General features: G+C 35.2%; 1 protein-coding gene across 1 annotated transcript in view; it reads right to left on the reverse strand.

Annotated features, from left to right (window-relative positions):
- Nucleotides 1-694: 694 nt before the first annotated feature.
- The window catches only part of DNAJC5B (DnaJ (Hsp40) homolog, subfamily C, member 5 beta), a 35676-nt gene continuing 15747 nt past the window's right edge, over nucleotides 695-20623 (reverse strand). The window contains exons 2-4 of the mRNA XM_004679835.1: nucleotides 16392-16605; nucleotides 11590-11761; nucleotides 695-789 (exon numbers count right to left, since the gene is read on the reverse strand). Of these exons, the coding sequence (XP_004679892.1) occupies nucleotides 695-789; nucleotides 11590-11761; nucleotides 16392-16605 (481 nt within the window). The remainder of the gene's footprint in view (nucleotides 790-11589; nucleotides 11762-16391; nucleotides 16606-20623) is intronic.

Consider the following 20623-nt stretch of genomic DNA (forward strand, 5'->3'; position numbering starts at 1 on the left):
GGTTGGTTTGGGTCCAGAATGATTTTCTTGACCATTTGTAACATTTAACTAGGCTAAAGTTTTGTTTTTGTTTTCACCGTAGCCTACAGTACACACAACACGTGTTTCTTCCTGGTTTTACTTGTCAATTTTCAGTCAGTGCCATTTTGAATCTTTCAAAAATATACTTTAAAAGAATGTGATTTATCTCTTAACCTAATAATTTCTTTCTGCCTCTTCAAGTATTTTTGTAACCATACTGAATACTAATAGGCACAAATCTCCACACAATCAAAATTTATCTAAAAATTTCTTTTATATTTTGTTGATGTTATTTGTGGTAGATGTGAATATTGCAGTAGTTAAATTGGGTAGTCACTTCCATACTGGAATACTACCTCAGTCTGTAGTCTGCAAAGAATGAGCTCCAGCTCACATAAAAGGCAAGTTCACAAAGCCTGTCCAGTGCCACTGTCTCTCCTCATGCAAGGAGCATGAATCAATTTTTCAGGCCTTTATTCATCAAAATGGAATTCGAGTGAATCTGCATATGGAGAAAAATTATGTAGCAAACATCTTTCCCTAACCTAAAAATAAAATACAAATGTGGAAAATTTCACAGCATGCCAGACCCCTTACCCACCTCCCCACACGACTACCTGGTCATATGACTGAACAAAAAGAGGAGGTACTGTGGACTCTTAATGGATTACTATTAAGAGTCTGTGCAATAACTTCGAGGTCCTTCTCTAATTAGCTGTGTTTTCTCATTTGCATTTGTAGGTTGGAGAAGAACTGGAAAATCCACATCTAAAAATAAACAAAGCAAAGCAATAAACATTCTCTTATCATGTTACATTCGCTTTAATAGGGTGAGTGGTAGATATTTTTCTTGACATAATGACTGGCAAACCAATCGAATTCATAAAATACTGAGGATACTTACCCTTTATAAAACTGCAAGGAAGAAGAGGCATTGTTTTTACTTTTCATGTAAGTTCTATCAGTTATACAATTATAAAACCAAGCACAGAACACAGCTTTCACCTTGAGGCAATTTCAAAACTTAGTGAATTTGAGCTTTCATTTTCACTGTGTGGTGGATTTCACCACTTATGTCCTATAGATTTTCATGTATATCTATATGAAAAATACCCTGTAGAGGTGTGCATATATGGCCTTGATTGGTGCAAAACTAAGAGCTTGCTTATGTGAAGAATCTAGTGAGGAGCTTTCTACATAAAGCTAGTACCCCAAATCTACAAGGAAATTTTTAATTCTTCAGACTTGGAGCTGAGCTTTGCTAAAAAATGACTAGTGGCAAGCCAATTAATAAACAAGTTGCCACACCAAATTTTTGCATGGAAACCTGAAGCTTTTAGTTTAATTTAGAATAGTGCTCCCAAGCACTTTGCAGAAGTGAGTAGCCTCACCTTCAACTCATACCCCAAAGAATCACTAAAAAATGTCATGAAATGTGACTCATGGTAAAAACAAGAGAGAGATAAGAGAGTAAAAGAATGAGAGAGAGAGAGATGAGGAAGAGGAGGGAAAAGATTACACATTAAAAGAACATATGCTCAGAACAAATAGAAAGCAGAAGCCTAAATCACACTCAGAAAGACTTCAACCCTACACTTACCAGACAGAATAAAAATTAGATTTTTTTTTAAAGATCTAATGCATTTTCAAATTGAGTTCATGGAGATTTGTACAATTTTATATTAGCCCAAAACATTCTACAAAATCTAAAAGAAGTGCAGTAATTACAAATTCTTGAAGAAAAGTTTGAAAGAAGAAATACTTTTATATTTATTTCATGGGGTATAATCTTGACAGTAAAGAAAGTTAGGGAAAGGGAAATTATAGGCCAATCCAATTTATTAACATAGATACTAATGTCTTAAGTCAAAATATTAGTAAATCTATTTCTTCAAAAAATGAAAGTTAAGGGGCCTTCCTGGTGGCACAAGCAGTTAAGTTTCACCACTATGAAGCTATCTGTAGCTGCTGTAATGTTACTCAAGTTTCATCCCCAGCCAGGGAGCTAACCCACAAGGCACAGCAGATCTCTTTTATCTTGGCCACTGCTTCCCCTCAGCAGTGTATTTCAGTGAATCTTCCTGTTCTGCTCTCCACACTGTTTCTGGTGCGTACTCTCATCCCCACACCTTTGGCCTACACCCCAGCTCTTGAATACATAGGTAAATAAAATAAATATTTTGATAAGATATTAAAATTACTACATCACAACTGTCCTGAGTATGTCTCATTCATAAGATGACTTTAATAGTAGAAAATGAATTTGCATAAATCATTTCTTTAGCAGATTAAAGAACAAAGAACATGGCCATCACAAATGATGAAGAAAAAGTATCTGATAAAATTTCACATCCATGATAAAATTTTAAATTTGTTTAAATTTCTATTTAGAAATAGAAGATAGTTTTCTTAGCCTTATCAAACCCCATAGCCAACTTCATAATTACAATGCAATCTTGAAAGCAGCTTTTCTTCAACATTTTATTGGCAATCTCAGGAAACAGAAAGGGAAGAAAAAAAGCACACAAAAAGTTGAAAAGGAATGGGAGGAAAGAATTAAAACTGTCATGATTTAAAAATGATATATAGCTAGTTAGAAGGAGTTTAGTTGGTTTCTTGGATTCAAATTGATATTAAAAAGAAGGTGTAAATTTATATACCAAAAGCCAAGCAGAAAACTAAATACATGTATTTATAATTTAGAATTGTATGAAAGCAGATAAGTATTCATGAGTAACTATAGCAAGAATATATAGGATATATCTTTAGTGAAAACTAATAAAGAAGCTCTAAATCAAAGGAGAGACATACCATGTCATATATTAGAAGACACATTCTTAAAGATGTTAGTTCTACTTAACTGACTTACAGAGTCACTATAATTCTAACCACGATTCCAAAGGTTTTGTTTAAGGAACTTTTGTTAAGAACTTAAAACTAATTCCAAATTTATATTGAACTGTCCTGAAGAACAATTTAGGAAGACTTACCTATTTAGTATTAGGAATTATTAAAAATAGGCCTGATATTGTATAAAAATACAAAAAATGACCAATGGGCCACGACAGAAAGCCCAGAAACTGCGCCATTTATTTATTGAAACTTTATACCAAAACAAGAAATGAGTGTGCTTAATCATTTGTTTTCTGTATGGAAAAGGAATGAAATTGAAACCTTACATCATACCAGATAAAAAAAATTCGTACTACATGATTAAACATATATATGTGAAAAGCAAAACAAAACAACTTTGAAAAGATCATAAAGAAGAACATATTTATAACTTTGGAATAAGGACAGATTTCTTAATTAAAAATCACTAAAGGCAAAGAATGACATTTTGGCTACATTAAAATTAACTTTGATTTCTCAAAGACACCATTGTAAAGAGTGAAAATGAAATCAAACTGGGAGAATAGATCTGAAGCAAATAAATGAACAAAGAATGAATATTCAAATACTTAAAAATTATTAACAAAAAGGCAGCTGATACAATTAAAAAAAAAACTGCAAAAGATCTTGGGAGTTTCAAAGGAGAATCATGTGTGACCAATTAGCATATGAAGAGATGCTTTCTTGGTAACTAAGGAGATAAAAATTAGAACCACAATAGTAAATCATTTCCCACCGCATGGGCATACATTTAAGTTTGGTAATATCAAATGTTGGTCAAGGACTTGGAGCAATAACTGTTAGTGAGACTGGAAATTTGTTCCACTATTTTGTAGAACAATTTGGTATTATCTAATAAGTTGTAGACATGGACACCCTTAAATAAAGGTATTCCACTCCTGTACATACACCTAGAAAACTTGAGCACTCATGCACCAGAAAACATATACAAAACATTTATAACGGCAGTGATAGTAATGGCAAAAAAAAAAAAAGGAAACTACCCAGATATCCCTCAGAATAAATAAAAAATGAGATGTTCCCACAGACGAATGTAATACAATAATGAAAATGAATGACAGTGACAAAGTGAGTGAATCTTAGAAATATGATGTAGAAAGAATGAAAAATTGGAGTACAATTGCTGAATACAAAGTCATTTATCTGACATTTAAAAATATGCAAAACCAAGTAATATTTGAATGGTTATTATATGTGGTATACTTGAAAATGTCAAGAGAAGATCTTATGAGTGAGCCTTACAAGGAAAGACACTGAATTTTTTTTTTTTGTATGAGATGATAGGTGCTAATCATTTCACAATATATTTAGGTCAATTCATTATCTGTCCAACTTCAGCTTACGTAATGCTATATGTCAATTGTCTCCATAAAACTCAATGAAAATAAAAGTGATTACAAATGATTTCAGAGAGCCATTACCACTGATGAGGACAAGGAACTTAAAAGGTCATGACAATATTTTTTCTGAAAGATAGAAATATGGTGATACGATTTGTTTATATTTATTTAACATTTAATAAAACTAATAACAGATCAAGGAGTTAACCTTTATCTCCTTGAATACTAGTAAAGAGGCAGTAAGAGAGTTGGGGTTTGAAATGAGACCTTCTGACTCCAATGCCCTCTGTCTTACCACAGGTTATCACTACTGCTCTTAAGGTAGCTAGCTTCTAAGGTTGATGATAAACTGTCCCTTTTCCTCATATTTGTGAATATTGATGTCATAGGCCTGTGGGATCCTCTACTCCTGCTATAAGTGAGGGAAAAGAGAACCCGTTGAATGAAGTGTGTTTAGCATCTTTCTGTAGTCAAATTTCTGCCTATTCTTCTCCACCACACACACATACACACACACACACACACACACATACACACACAGAATTTATATACATGTATATATCTATATTTAATTGAGGCAAGAATTACATAATTTACCATTTTAAAGTGCACAAATTAGCAGTATTTAGTATGTTCATAATGTTCTAAATGTATATTTCATCACCTCTATGTGGTTGCAAATATCTCCCGTAAAAGAAGCCCAGCATCCAGTTGTTCCCTTTTTCTCCCTCCCCACCAGGCCAAAGCAACCACCGGTTTCCTTTCTGCTTCTATGGATTTACCTATTTTGAATCATAGAATAATTTGCCTTTGTGTTGGCTTATTTCACTCAAATATGTTTCCCAGGTTTATTATTTTATAGCATATATCAATCCTTCATTCTTTATTATGGTTATATAATACTTCACCTCTACTTTTCTGCACTTTCTTCCTTAGAATCATGTGGGTTTCTCTCAACTCTTTTTTCTCTTTTCCTAGTGAAACCCCCACTGATGTTTATCTTCCCTAACAAACTGTCCAAATTCCAGGTGTTTTCCATCTGTCACATTTTCACTTTGATGGTTTGAGTCCTTATCTGAATATATCCCATATTGGCATTATTCACAAATATGAGCCCTGTCCAACTTCTACTTCATTCAGTTTCTTTATTAAATTATTCAGGAAATTTAAAAAATTTTCAGTAAACAGCCCAGTTTGTCTACACTTTCTTTGTGAAGCAACTAGAGCACCATTTATAATCTTAGCTATAGGCTATAAGGTTATATGGTGCAAAATGCTTTTGTGGTGCCAAGATTCATCCCTGGTAGGGCTCTCCTTTCCCATAATCTCCTGCCCTTTAACTCTTTCTTCTTTAAGTTTTCAGTTTTAAATGCCACTTCCTTGGGGAAGCTACCCTTACTTGCCTTGTTCTCTATCAAAGCCTCTATGCTTACAGCTGATTAAACCTGTATTAACCAGTTTTTTGTGTCTCCCCATCTTCTCTGCTATATTATAAGGCCCAGGCCTGCAGGAGCTATGTCTTCTTTTCTCTAGTCCCAAGCGTAGTGTGGGGAAAATACATGCTCAATAGATGTTTTCTCTTGAATGATTATAATTTGATAAACTTGATCAGTAAATTTTCTTATTAAACATCAATGGACAAAAATCAAAGAAATGAGAGAGAGGAAAAAAAAATCAAAGAAACTTAGGGTCCACTTTGAGCTGAGCAACATTCTACCTTTCTTACTGTGTTCCCCTGGTCCCTTGGCCCAGGGCTTTAATCATGCTCATTTATATACTTACATAATGTACAAACAAAGGGCTTTGGACTAGTAGCAAACATTAGTTTCCATGAATTATTTTAGAAATCAGTTCTTTTTGCTTAGAGGTAGGAAGTTTACTTAGAATTTAATCTCTTCCTTGGTGCCCTTTTCCTGGGCGGTAAAGTGTGATGTATTCTGAGCGGCCAATGTAATAAATGCCTCAATATCTTGGCCTACAGCAAGAGTCGTAATTACAAGCCATATGGCCTCATCAGCTCAGCGGTTGTGAATTTATTTGGGTTTCATCCAGGTGAATGGCAAGAACAGTTAAGCAATCAACAGATATTTCTGTATTCTAAATGTCACATTTTTAGATCCAAGGTCAACACTATAAAATTGTCTCCTTTAGATACTTCATTTCCTGTCTTAAAAAAATGGACAAATCATGACTCGGCAAGAAATGTTTAGGGTTTAACTTGGAGTTTTTCAGATTACTGTTTTCACCTTGGGAAAAAAAAAAAACTGAATTTAGCTCTTGTATTTTTTGCTTGCTTTGCCAGGCTGTTAAGAGACAACTAGTTTCTACTTACGTCTCTGTTTCTGTATTTTTAGTGCTCTCGGCCCTCTCTCTACCTCCCAACCCCTTCACAAAGGCCCAGGGAATGGGGTTCTTTCTCACAGTAGTCTATGAAATCCTTTTAGCTGGTAGAATTTTAATTTTATTGTGGCCTTCAACTAACAGAGGAGTATAAGGTGTGAAGGAGTTTATTTTAAATATGCCATTCAAAATATCACAAATAATTTGGCTTCTATTACCTTTGCCTTTCCGTTTCAAATATTCCAAGAAAGGAAAAGGAGGCATTGTTGCCAACCTCCCCAGTCAGACACTATCTCTGGTCTATTTGATACTGATTGCTTTGTAAAGATAATAAAATTACCATGGGTTTCCAGGATCCTACTGGAAATACATTTTTTATTTTAAAGAAGAAATAGAAATTAATTTATAAATTCTATAGTTTCCAACGAATAGTGCATATGCCAGTGTTCTGAACTTCCCCTCTTTTATCTCTGAAGGGTAGAAGCTGTATTATACCCTCTTGCATAACTGGAAGAGATAGGATAACCAGAAAAAATCTCTGCTTTCTGGTCCAGACCCCACTTTGTACTACTACTCTTGGAGAGACTGATACCATGTTATAGCATCAAAAAATAGCTTAGATTTTAGTTAATGTCAACAATAAAAAAAATACAAGAAAAATCACAAGTATTATCTATATAACTGGAATTATTAAATGATCTCAAGGCAAGTGAAAAGCATTTCTAATTTTTTTTAAATCAGACAGCCAAGAAAGGATTTTGATATTTCAAATTTTGCTTTTCATAAATTAAGAAATATCAAAAAACACAAAAGAAATTTCTATGGTCTCCTATAATATGTTCTTAAAAATAAAATTTGAGGCATTTACTAACTGAATTCAAATCAGAAATATATTTATATAGTTAGCTCCTGATCTTTCCTCTTCTTTATTGGTCTACTAAGGCATAAGGCAACAATAAAGTATTAAGGAGCTACAACCCTCTCTATTCTAGAGAGAGGATTTTCTCATATTGGTTTTATTATACTGATATCTTGGCATTTCTGAAAAGTCTGAGAGAATAATATATAAGAAATGCTAGCTACATTTCTTTAGAAGTTAATATCCATATATGAAAAATTCCCAGGTGTATCCTTCATATATTGGTCAAATCTCTTAAGTACAGCATAATCTGTAGCATGCCATTTTCATGGGTAGTTAATTAAAACCTCTTCTCAATCTATTCCCTACCCCCATCCTGTTAACTATCACCTTTTCACTAAGAACATTATACTCTGGAGACATTTTGTCCTATTTCTTGCCAGTTATTATTAAATTTGAAATTCATTTTATTACCTTCCAAGGTGATATTCTAGCAATACTGTTTATATAATTGCAAAACCCATTACACAATGAAAATGTGGTATACTTGATTCAAATGTTAAGAGTTACAAGATGGTGATGACAAAGCAATAATCCAAGTGTTAGAAATCATAGATAGTGCAATAAATTTAGGAGAAAAAATGAGGCATTTTGATCACAATGAAAAAAATAAGTACCTTCTTGCAAATGAAATGATTATCTACATAGAACATGAGTCTTTAGACACTGACATTAAAAATCCATTTTTTAAAATTGATAAATTTTTCATCAAAATTTTTGCCCTGCAAAGAAACTGTAAAAATAGTAATATAGGTAGATACAGTATAACATTTTTGTAAAAAAGACAAAAGCCCATAAATATTTGTACATTTTTTTTAGCAATGTACTGAATATAGGTAATTTATTGGACTGTAGTCTAGAAAACAGTCCAGATAGAATCTGCTTTTTCATTCTAACGAGTCTTAACTTGCATTGAGTTTACTTGTAAACTACACTGTCTCTGAATTAGTAGAGTAAAAATCTAAATGTAGTTAATACATTAAGTAACTACAAATAAAACATACATTCTAATAATAATGTGTTCAACCAAAGAGCAGGGTGCATTTACTGCAGTTTATAAAATTTAAGATTCAGGAACCCATATCTGTACATACTCATTGTAGTAGATCTTAGCAATGTACTCACTGTTTGGTAGATCTACAAAAGTAAGTGTTTTAACCCTAATTGGTGAAAAACACTCTCTTTTAACTTTTCCTCCATCACACTTTTTCTTCCTGAGAGTGGTGACAAAGGGCTATGGACATTTTAGGAATTTGATTAAGGGGAAATAAAGTTGCAAGTAAGTTTCATTTGTGTTTAGTGTATGTTTTTGTGATTTGCATTAATTCTATGTGCAGTTAATGTAGTTCCATATATCTAGCCATAGCTATAGTGGCATAAGAATGGCTTGAGGAATACTCGTAGAGCTCACTACACCAATTTACTTGTTGAGGGAACGTGAGAATCCATGCTGGTGGTATTATCACCTCTGTGCCCAAAGAGCTCTGGCCCTGAGAGGACTGGGTGATAGAGGAACAAATGAGGTTTGAAATAGGCAGTCAAAAGGTGATCTGTGGAAATTCCTCCAAGTTTTATATCTTATATATGAAATAAACTAGGAAACTTTCCCAAAATTGACAATTCCTAAAGATTTAGAAAATTTAAATCTAATCTAAGGATTTAGGATTGTAATATCAGGAAAGAAATGTTCTGATCTACCATAATAAAACATTTTTGATCAAATACCTTAGAAAAATAGAATTACTTTTCTATTCTCCCAGAAAACCTGAAGGAATGTTTTATAGGGTTTTGTTAGACAGTTAATTAAACTATTGCTATTTTTCTAGATTTTGCGGTACTTGTCAGTTCTTAAGCTTTACATTTTGTTACTTCTTTTTCTTATACGAAATAATAATTTTCAGACCTAACTGTAATTTTATGTTTTTTCTATAAGGGCTATTCAAGTTGTATATTTCAGGCCTTACAAAACCTGGATCAACTCTATGTAGAATCCTTTAAATATTTAGGAATATGGTAAAGGTTTTCCTTTTGGTTAAGGACTCTTAGTAAAAGTCAAATAGACTTAGTGCAGTCAAATAGTAAGTCAAATGAGTTTCTTAGTCTAGAATCTGACCTCTGCAATCGAGTTGATAGTTTCGGGTGTCAGAACAGAGAACAGTTGAAACATGTAGATTTATCATCAGTCACCTTACAGACAGGGAACCTGGGTGGAATTTGGCACTAAGTATGAATTTCTGTTCCAGAAAAGAAATCTGCTGAAATGACCTGGTAGAGTTTTTATTTAATTTAAAAGAGGAGTTTTTTTTTTTTTTTTTTTCAGAATAGCATGAAATACCACATTTAGAACATCTAATTTCAAGTCACCTAGTTTTGGTTTCTGCACTACAAAAAAAAAAAAAAAAAAGGTTGACACAGTGGATTATAATGGCAATATTTCGTATCTCACTTCCTATCCTCTGACTGAGCTCTGTACTGAATGGAAGGATGTTATGGAATATTTTATGAACAGCAGGGCTAGAGACCTCTGATATTACCTTATAACAGTTTATCTCACTCAAAGGACAACAGAATTGGACAATAGAATTAAAGTACTAGGATTATCATTCTTAAGAAAGTTAAGTCAAATTCCCTGACCCCACCCTAAAGAGGAATTTTCATAGAAACACACAGAGATAGAGAGCTAGAGATAATGTAGATATAATAGATCCATTTATTAGAAATCCTGTGCCCTTGCTTTCTTTGGTATAGATGACCCCATTAAAGTGTTAACTTGTGGTTTTATATCCCAAAGAAGGGAAAAGAAAATTGTATTTCACCATGCACCCATAATTTAGCTCTAGGGGCAATAATAAAAAATCATCAGTGCCACTATCCTAGTTGCTGAATAGAAAGGAATCACAGGCTGCAGAAAGATTTCTATTCTCCTGACCTCTCAGTCCTAAAATGGGGGTTTCACATGATGGAATACTCCTTCAAGCTTCAGTCAGGGTGAGTTATAAGTGGATAATACTTAGTATCACATTTGCTAGGGAGGAAAAGGTGTATGGAAATCTTTAGTCTCTGCTGTTTGATATGGGATTTCTGTTTCAATGTGATCAAAAGAATGAATGTTTGGGACAAGGAGTGTCCAAACAAGGACATCATGCCTAATATCTGTAGTTTTGACCACAGTGGGCCACTGCCTGAATCGTCAAGTATTTGTCTGTTATTTAATATGGCTACCCAGGGTTCATAATAATAATAATCGTCTATAGTAGAAAATTACAGAAGATTATTGCATCAAAAATAGAGAGGTTAATGACAGGTTTGGCCCCAGCTAATTTAAACAGATATTTGCCAAAGAACCTGAAGTATTTCTAATTCTGAATTTTGTGAGATTTTATTTTTCTTTGTATTTTTTTCTTTGTCCTTTTTGGTAGAATGAACTTGAAGAATCAGATAATAGATCATGAAAAATCACATACATGTAGAGGACATGGGAATTGGTTTAGCAAAGGAAATATTTCCAGAGACATAGGACAGTATTCTTGGTTGTGATTTGAGGCTCCCCTGAATGTGCGCATTTAGAAGGAAGATATATTTCTGGGGAAGAAACACCCATCCTCTTCAAGTTTTATACAACACTCATGATCAAGTAGTCAAAAAATCAAAAGTCTTTGACTTTTCTTGATATCCTTGATTTGAATGAGTCCCTAAAGTAACAGGCTGACATACTTTCCTGGGAGAAATTTTATCTTGTTTCTCCTACCCTAGACCCTTCCACCCAGATCTTTATAATGTATCATGGCCAGAGCTCACGATCTTGTAATGAGATTATGAATTGTACTAGCTTTGCTTTGCCATCAGCATATTTCATGATTTCATTTTCTAATGATGTCAGGTTCTACTTTTCTCTGTACTGCCTTCTGGAATTCCTCCCATCTGGTTGTTGGATCACTCTCACTTCTGTGAGAAAATTTAATCTTAATGAATCCCAATCCTTATCATCACATAAAACCTGGTGCTGGCTTGGGCCTATAAGAGACAACCACTCTCTCTGCTCTCATATTACTCCACCTTTTTCCATGTCTGTTTTGATCTGTTCCTCAAGATCCTCTGCAGACACATAGAAGTCTTCTTCTGGCATTGATGATTTGGGCCGGCAGTGTCCACAGCAGCAGTTACAACAGCAGCACAGACAGCAGCAAAAATAGCAGCCAGTCAAGAGGCCAATGATGACAAAGAGAGTCTAGGGAAACAGAGACAAAGCAAAACAGAGGTAAGGAGCAGTGGTGAGTGTGGAGGGGCCCCAGAAATCAAGTGTAAACCTGTGTACTGAAGATCTGAAGATACCGTAATTCAACCCGTAGGACATCCTTATTCCATGCAAGAATTATCTTTTTTTCTTTCCCTGGAAACAAATTCCTCATAAAGTTTGCCTAACAAATTAAATCCAGAGGAAATGACTTGTAGCTAAAGTAATGAAGTATAACACTTTACTCTTAAACTGTAGTGATCATTATTGAGAGAGGAGCAAACCAAACAACAAAATAAGTCAACAAGCAAAACCTCTAAAGGTCAAATGAGGAGCTAATAAAGAAGATTGAGTCTTTCTCCCCAAAGAAGAGCTATTGATAGCTCCCCCTCTTCACCCAACATTTCTCTTAGTTACCAAGTCCCACAGAATATTTTCTCAAGATTTCTTTTATTAATGCTTTTAAAATTTGTATTTCTTCATTTTTTCAAGTCCTATTGACTCCCCTTTTTTTATATATTTATTTTATATTTATTTGTACAATGTATTATTTCCTGTAGAATTCCTACCACCATTCATTCACCTGTGCACTGTCACCATAGCCCTCTGTGCTCTTCCCATCCCACCCTGATCCTTCACCTTCCTCCTCCCCTACAGAATGTCTCTGATCTATAGTTACCTATTGATTTTGATTCAAGATCTTTTTTATCCTCCTCTCTGTCTCTGGCCTCACTGGAAAGGCTTTGGGATAGATCCTGTTATCTCTTCCCTAGACACTTCAGCAATCTCCAAGTAAGGCCCCCCCCCCCCACACACACACACACACATGCTCTACTCTTGCCTAATCCTCTACTTTTGCTACTGGAGCTTTCTGGAATACATGTTCTTTTGAACATATGCAGAGATTCCCTTGTCTAAGAATGAGGCTGAGCTCTTTATAGAAATCACCTGGTCTCTGCCAGCCTTCCCCCTGCACCCTTCAGCCCTATTCATACACACTTGCCACAGCTTTGTTCTTCTTGTGGATTCAGCTGTCGAGGCCTTTCCAGCCCCAACCAGCTAACAAATACCACTCCATGTTTAAGATTCATCTCAGAGGTCCTTCCTATATTTTTTCCTGATGCTTTCCAAACAATTGCTTCCTCATTTGTGCCCCAGTTGTATTCCGCATTAACTTCTACCTTGGTGCTCTTTTGGTTAATACCTAAGGATATCGATCAGTTTATAGCTTTGCCTATGAACTTCTTGCAGGCAATACCTAGATGTTGGTCCTTTTCAATCCTTACTACCTAATTATTTAGTACAGTAAATGCCTACTGAACTAATGAATATAAAAAGTAATTAGTAGATAAACAAATTATATGTTCCTCCTGGTGAGCAATACTAAGTTTTCCCTACTAGTACATAAAATGCTCATTAAATTTGCCATGCCTAAAGAGTAAGAGAAACTGCCAATTCTCCACTTTGAAACCAAATTACCATTTGTTATTAATTGAACAAGATAAATTAATATTATTAAAATATATTATTTGAAATAGAAAAGAAGTGGTTAGTATAGTATAACTGAATCAGATTGCAGAGTTCATCTAATAGAGTCAAGGGTGGGGGGTAAAGATCACCTGTACCTATTAGTTCTTCAATAACTTGAGCAGAGTGTTTTATGTTGACAGACATTAGCTGACCCATTCCAGCTTCCTAACCTAAGACGCCATCTGTCTGACTCTGATCCAGCTGTGGATGGCCCTAGGGGTATGGGTGTCTGGGAGTGAGGGAACTTTAGTCACCTTCATCATCACCAACTGTCTCTAAGATCCTCCTATATAGCATTCTGGGCTTTTGACCATAAGAAGCATTTTCTTTCTTTACATTTGTCCTGTTTATTTTGTTTATTTTATTTATTTATTTGTACATACAGAACTGGGGTACAGGCCAGAGGCTCAGGGGTGGCGAGAGGCTCAGGGGTGGTGAGAGGCTGCACCAGAGACAAAGTGGGGAACAGAACAGGCAGATCTATGAAGTACATTGCTGAAGGGAGCAGCGGGTGGGTCAGGAGAGGTCTGTCACGCCATGTGGTCATCTCCGGGGCAGGCGGGAATCGAACTCATGCGGGAGTGGATTTAGTTTCTCAGTGCAGTGCTTTAACCTGCTGCGCCACCAGTGAGGGCCTGTTTTGTTTTTTTTTTTTAATTTATTGTGAAATTCCCATATTATTCTTTGCTTTGAAAATTTCACATTTCACTTAATTTGTATACTCTTGTTCTTCAATTAGTTCAACTAGATTTGCCTATTGATGACATAACTATGCCTTATTCCATACAGTGCTTAGCACAGCACTAGACCCAAGTAGGTGTCAAATATCCTTTAAATACATTTTCAGTTTTATACTGATCCATTCAAATAATGAACATTTAATACATGATCACTATGTGTCGGCACAGTAATGGACATTATGGAATTAAGTTTAGCATATGCAGAAGGAGAGAGCATATATTTTGTAGCCTTATTTTAAAAATATTTATTTTTATTTATTTATGCACACAAGAGCTGGGGTACAAGGCAGAGATGCAGGGGATGAGAGGATTCACTATAGATAGAGTGGGGAGCAGAACAGGCAGATCCACTGAAATATACTGCTGAGAGGAGCAGCAGGAGAAAGAAGAGGTCTGTTATGCCATATGTGGGTCATATGTGCCATGTGTGGCTCGTTGGCCAGGGATCAAACTCATGCTGCAATAGCTGCTGATAGCTTGGTAGAGCTGAGACTTAACCTGTTGTACCAGGGAGGGCCCTGTAGCCTTATTTTTGAAAAACCACATCAGGAGTTACTTTATATATCTCTACACTACTGTATAACTCTACATATGTATTTAATAAATTATCAATTTTGTCGATGTCCTGGTTAAGGAAATCTGTTCTCATTGGTACATTGGCAGTCCCCAATATGCACTTAGGTGTTAGTAAGTTATTGAGAACTCCTGCTGCACCTTCCCATAGAAAGTGTATCCTACCTGGAGATTAAATTCCCAGCCAAGGTCTGTGAACGTGCATTTTGTTAAATATAGGTTCAATCTACTATCCTAAGTGACACTGGCAGTATCTACATTCTCATTCCATTTCCAACTCTGCTTTGCAGGAATTCCTCTTAAGTCTTCAACAACAGAGAAAGAGAATTTCAGAGGGAATCCCAGATATTCACAAGAAAAAGAATTCTGGGAACTGTAGAAGGCAAAGGAGGCTTTAGAATGCAGATTATCTCTTTATGCTAACATACAAAAACATTCTCTTTCTTCCTGTATGTTAAAAACTCTTTAATATGATTTTGTGGAAGAAAATAGAAATAAGAACACCATTGAACATGAAAGCTATCTTTTTGGAGATTTGAGGTTTTTAAAAATTATTAATTACAACTCATGAATCCGAGTTCATACAATTTCACAAATATGGACTGTGTGAACTGTTTATATATGTGAACTGTGTGAAAAATACGCCAGTAGAGTATATATATGGTTCACATGCAAATACACTTTATCACAAGGATATTAAAACTCATAGACAAATATAAAACCATCACCAAACATACACACATAATAGAACTTACTATGAAAACAAACACATCTTTACTGTCAAAAGTCAGTTTTGCTACATTAAATCCTTAATCTTTTTCTTATCAGAAACATTTTCTCTTATTTTCTCCCTTTTTGTCACTCCAACCCCCTGTTCCCCACTCCTTTAATTCTCACCTTTTGCCCTTCATTTCCTTCTCTACTACCTCATAGCAGGCCTCACGTGAGCCTCTGACATAATTACCACACATTTTCCTAAGTATTGTGGTTGCTGATGTAACCTATGCTATAGATAGTAAAGTACATGGCTAAATCTGTCTTACAATAATTTATTAAACAGTGTCACACTAATAAATTATTTTTGGTTTTGAGCAATGAGTCAGTTCTTAATTAGTCATTATCAGGGGAGGGAGGGCAGGCAGAATTAACCTGAAGCTTCAATTTCAAGTATAATTAATGTCTAGAAGTATTTTAAGTCGTGCTGTATTTTATTATCATCTGATGAGCTAAAGCAGAAATGATCTTCAAATAATAGCTTTCAATTGTATCATTATTTTCTTTTATTTACAAGAGTTTAATAATATAGGAAGGTTATACTGTCTTTGAGATAGAGCCTAATGGCCTCTCAGGAAATTTTTTTTTAAAGATTTATTTATTCATACAGAGCTGAGGTACAGGCCAGAGTTGCAGGGGATGAGAGGATTCACCAGAGAAAGAGTGGGGAGCAGAACAGGCAGATCAATGAAGCACACTGCTGAGGGGAGCAGCAGGCGGGCCAGGAGAGGTCTGCCACGCCATGTGGGTTACCTCTGGAGTGGGGATCAGATTTGCACTGAAGCGGCTGCTGCTTGCTTGAGGTGCTGAGTCCTAACCATTGAGTCGCCGGGGAGGGTCCACGAAATTTTGTTTTTAATGAAGTACCATTATGTTACATCCATGTTACTATTCTGACAATATAGGATTTCTATTCTCAGATGGGGTCTTGTAGTTCTTTAACCACCAAAACCCCTAAAGTCTGCTACCATAATCCATTGTCTTTAAAGGAAAACAATCTGACTCACCTTTGCCCACCAGCTTGATAGCATAAAGTAGGTATTAACATTTTCGTCTCCAAATTGCTCGGCCACATAGAGTCCCAGTGATCCGTACTTGTCATATATATTTCTCTTTGACCGGTCCGTAAGTATTGTGTGAGCGTTGTTGATTTCTTTAAATTTTTCAGCAGCAGATGGATCATCTGGGTTCTTGTCAGGATGGTGTTTCAGGGCCAGTTTTCTTTTAAAATAAAACAATGAACAAAGTTACTTGATCAGAATAACTGGCATTTTAAAAAGCGGTATTCATTTGTACACCCTTTATACCAGTAAGTGCTGTGAGTTTTCACTAAATATTGTCTCTTACATCTAATTTGTAGGCACAATAGTATTTTCCTTCCTTCATATCCTCAAAAGAATTCTCGGTAACTGCAGATTTGTTAAGTTGGAGACATTTTGCTATTGGCAAAATGTGAAGTTTGTTTTTTACCTGTAAGCTGATGAGTAACTTACTCCAACATGCTTAAAAGAGTTTCAGCAATGGGACCAACTTATACCAAAACCACAATTAGTAGTATAAGAATTTTCTAGAATTCAGAAAACTTCACAGTACACATTCTTAAACTATCAAAAAAAAAAAAAGGAAATTCTTATTTATAATCCCTTGAGTAAACATGACCCCTTTATAATCTTCTATGAGTCCTATCGTTCTTTTACTTTTCTGCATATAGTGATTCTTATCTTGTATTCAAATATATGTGTTTGACCTCATTTCACATAGTTTTCTTCATTTTAGGTAACTTGTAGAGATTTACTTGTAAGTCCAAAGTCTCCTTTCCTCTGCGGATGTGTGTTGTGGGTGAGGTGAGGAAGGGTATGGTAGTGTTATGGGCGTGTTTTTAGGGACCTGGCTTTAGTGGCTTTCTTTATTCTTTGGTCAAGTCAAGGATGAAAGGAATATGTAAAATGGATACAAGAGCTGAGCTATGACAGTCAAGCTCTGGACCAATGGTCATTTCCCTCTACAGGTGATATAAATAGTGATTAGTCACTTGGTCTATGTGATGGAACTTGAGGGGATTATTCCAAGTGAAATAAGTTAGAGGAGAAAGAAAATACTGAATAATTTCAGGGATATATGGAATGTAAAGAAATAAAGCAAGCAAACAGACAAAACAAAACCAAATCCTTGAATTCTGAGAGCAGAATTGAAGTTGAGAAAGTGTTAAGAGCAAAAGATAGATGGAATCTAGTGGACTGTGTGAAGGGTTATTAGTGCTTGGTAATGGGCAGGCTTGATAACCTGCATTAGAGGAAGTGTGACCTTGTACCCTAAAACATATATAATATTTTAAGCCAATGCTATCCCCTAAAATAAATAAATAAAATTAAATCAACATTATTTCCCCAACATTCATTTGTAGTATTTTTTTCCTCTGTGAAGTCAGTTTTATGATTCTTTATTGGAAATTCCACAAAACTTATTTTCTCTGCTGTGACTATAATAGATCCACCATAAGCTTTTGTTTACAAAAATATTTCATTTTAATAAATAAAATAAAAGATGAAAATAGAGCAGAAATACAAAGTATACCTTGTAAATCAATCTTCATGATAAATTGGAAATTACCACTCCTATTTCAGAAATGAAAATATTGTTGGCGAGAAAGTAGTGAATAATTAAGTCACACAGCATCAGGATGCTTAAAAACATCAAAATATTTGAAAGCATGTGTCATGGTTTTTAATCCATTCTAATTCTGGATTCAGGATAAAAATAGTAAAAGCAATTAAATTTCATTTTAAATTTAACTAAAATATTTTTCACCTTTATTTTGAAAGTTGTTGGGATTTTTATAAATTCTCACGGAAATGATCTTACTGGAGACCAGTTTTTGTTTATGTACAGAATTTATGGTGAAATCTTGTGCTGATAACACAATCTTTTTGTCATTAAAAAATCTTTTATGTTTACTATATGCCAATATTTTATAAACATTATAAATATTAATTCATCAATCTTTTCAACAACCCTATGGGATAACTATTATATGTAACTTGACTGTAGTTTTTGAAGTGTCAATCAATCTTGGAGAAGACAAAGGCAAAATCAGGAAGACTTTCTTCAGAATAAAAACTGATAGTTTGGACTACTGTGAAAGTGGTGGATACAGAGAGAAGTTAGACTCTGGATATATTTTGAGGGTTAGGTGATGGATTATATGTGCAGTGTAAGAGAACAAGAGGGACCAGAGATGATACCAAAGTTTGGTTAAGTATCTTGAAGTTTGGTGTTACTATCTAATGAGCTAGTAAGTGACTTTGTTTTTAGGGAATGGTTTACTAGGATTCAAAGTTTTATTTTGGACAATTTTGAATTGCCTATTAAACTGCCTAATGGATGGAAGTAGAACAATATAGGAACCTGGAGTTCAGGAGAATTATTTTAGGAGACATACATCTAGGAATTCTAAACAGGCAGATGTATTTAGAGCCATGGACTGGGAAAGATTCCCAAGTGTAGATCCAAAAAATGTCTGAAGACTGATTGGGAAGGAAGAATCAGCAAAGGTAACAAAAACTAGGGAAGACTCATAGAATCCATGGGAGCAAGGTATTTCAAGGGAGTGATCACCTGTATCAGATTCCACTGACAGACCATGTAGAAGAGGATTAAGAACTGATCACTGGGTTTAGTGTATAGAAACCACTGGTGACCTTGATACACATGTGCACAAACACAACTGTAAATTTGTCTCTGTGTGGGAAAAATAAGTAGAAAACAGATAAGGAAATGGAAGGTCATAGCTATAATTAACAGTGCTTACATCTGGCATATTGGGATTGTAGGTCATTTTTTGTTTTGTTTTTGCTTGTTATAAAAATACACATATTACTATGTGGTTTCTTTCCTCATTCATTTTCAAGTCCAGTTACAAATTTTGTTATTAACAGGTGAAAATTCAGTTTATTCCCTTAAATGACCCACTACTACCAGATTAAAGTAGTGAAGGTAGGGCCTCAAACTTCAGTGATACAATCATCTTCACAAAGATTTGGGCAGATTCTTTAAGTGTATTAATTTTTTTTTTTAAGATTTACTTATTCATACAGAATTGGGGTACAGGTCAGAGATGGGGAGGGTGAGAGGATTCACCAGGGACAGAGTGGGGAGCAGAACAGGCAGATCTACGAAGTACACTGCTGAGGGGAGCAGCGGGTAGGTCAGGAGAGGTCTACCAAGCCATGTGGATCACCTCCAGGGCAGGCGGGGATCGAACTCATGCAGAAGTGGCTTAAGCTTCTTAGTGCAGTGCTTTAACCCGCTGTGTCACCAGGGAGGGCCTAAGCGTATTAATTTTAATGATGCAATATTCCTGGAATTCTCACTCTATGCCCTGGAATATGCATTGCAGCACTTTCCCTTACTACTTCCAGAAATCATGTCCAGGCCTATGAGATGCAAAGAAGAGTCTTGAAAAGAAGAGTCCCTGAAAAATGCCTTTTATAAACATTTCCTTGTTTCTAGGGTTCAGTTGTAGACTGATACACTGCCCAGGACTTAGCCAGAGAAACCTGGCTTCCTGTCATATTTTAAGCTGCTTGTATTTTTGTCAGCTCACAAGAGTAGATAGCACTCAATCATTTATCATTCTAACAATGGAATTGGCAAACTGAGGGCTGGCACACCTTCATCTGTAACAAGTCCAACTCCAGGTCATCAGCAACATTTTGAATTCTCTTGGCAGAGGCTCTTGGCTCTGAGAGATCCTGGGGAAATATGGCTATCAGAGACAGCTGCCAAAATTACACAATTGCTAAGGAGGTGCCCTTGGAAATTGTCTGTAGAGCCAGAAACCAAATATGGAATTCAGGGATGAGAGGAGGTGCTTGAGGTACATTTAAGTAGAATATTCATGTATGCATTTTTAAATTCTTAAAACTTATAATTTTATACCTAAAATGATAATATTCTAGCATGATGTGAACCTCTCTATATGCTTCATCATATGTTAATCTAGGGCTATCACAAATACTAGAAATAACACTATCTCTTCAATTTCCACTTCAAAATCCAATTACAGCTGTCAGCTGAAATGCATAGTGAATCCAGGGATTGGCAATTTCAATAAACATGGGCTTGATAGTTGCAAATATCTACAGCTCTTAAGAAGCTCCGTATTTTCAGGGAGAATAGTAATAATATTCTGTCCAGTTCTCTTGCTCACCTCTCTTAACATTTAGGTGGGATCTACCTA

The sequence above is a fragment of the Condylura cristata genome, unplaced genomic scaffold (genome assembly GCF_000260355.1).
Source record: "Condylura cristata isolate star-nosed mole 26May11 unplaced genomic scaffold, ConCri1.0 scaffold00009, whole genome shotgun sequence".
In the NCBI taxonomy this organism is placed as follows: domain Eukaryota; kingdom Metazoa; phylum Chordata; class Mammalia; order Eulipotyphla; family Talpidae; genus Condylura; species Condylura cristata.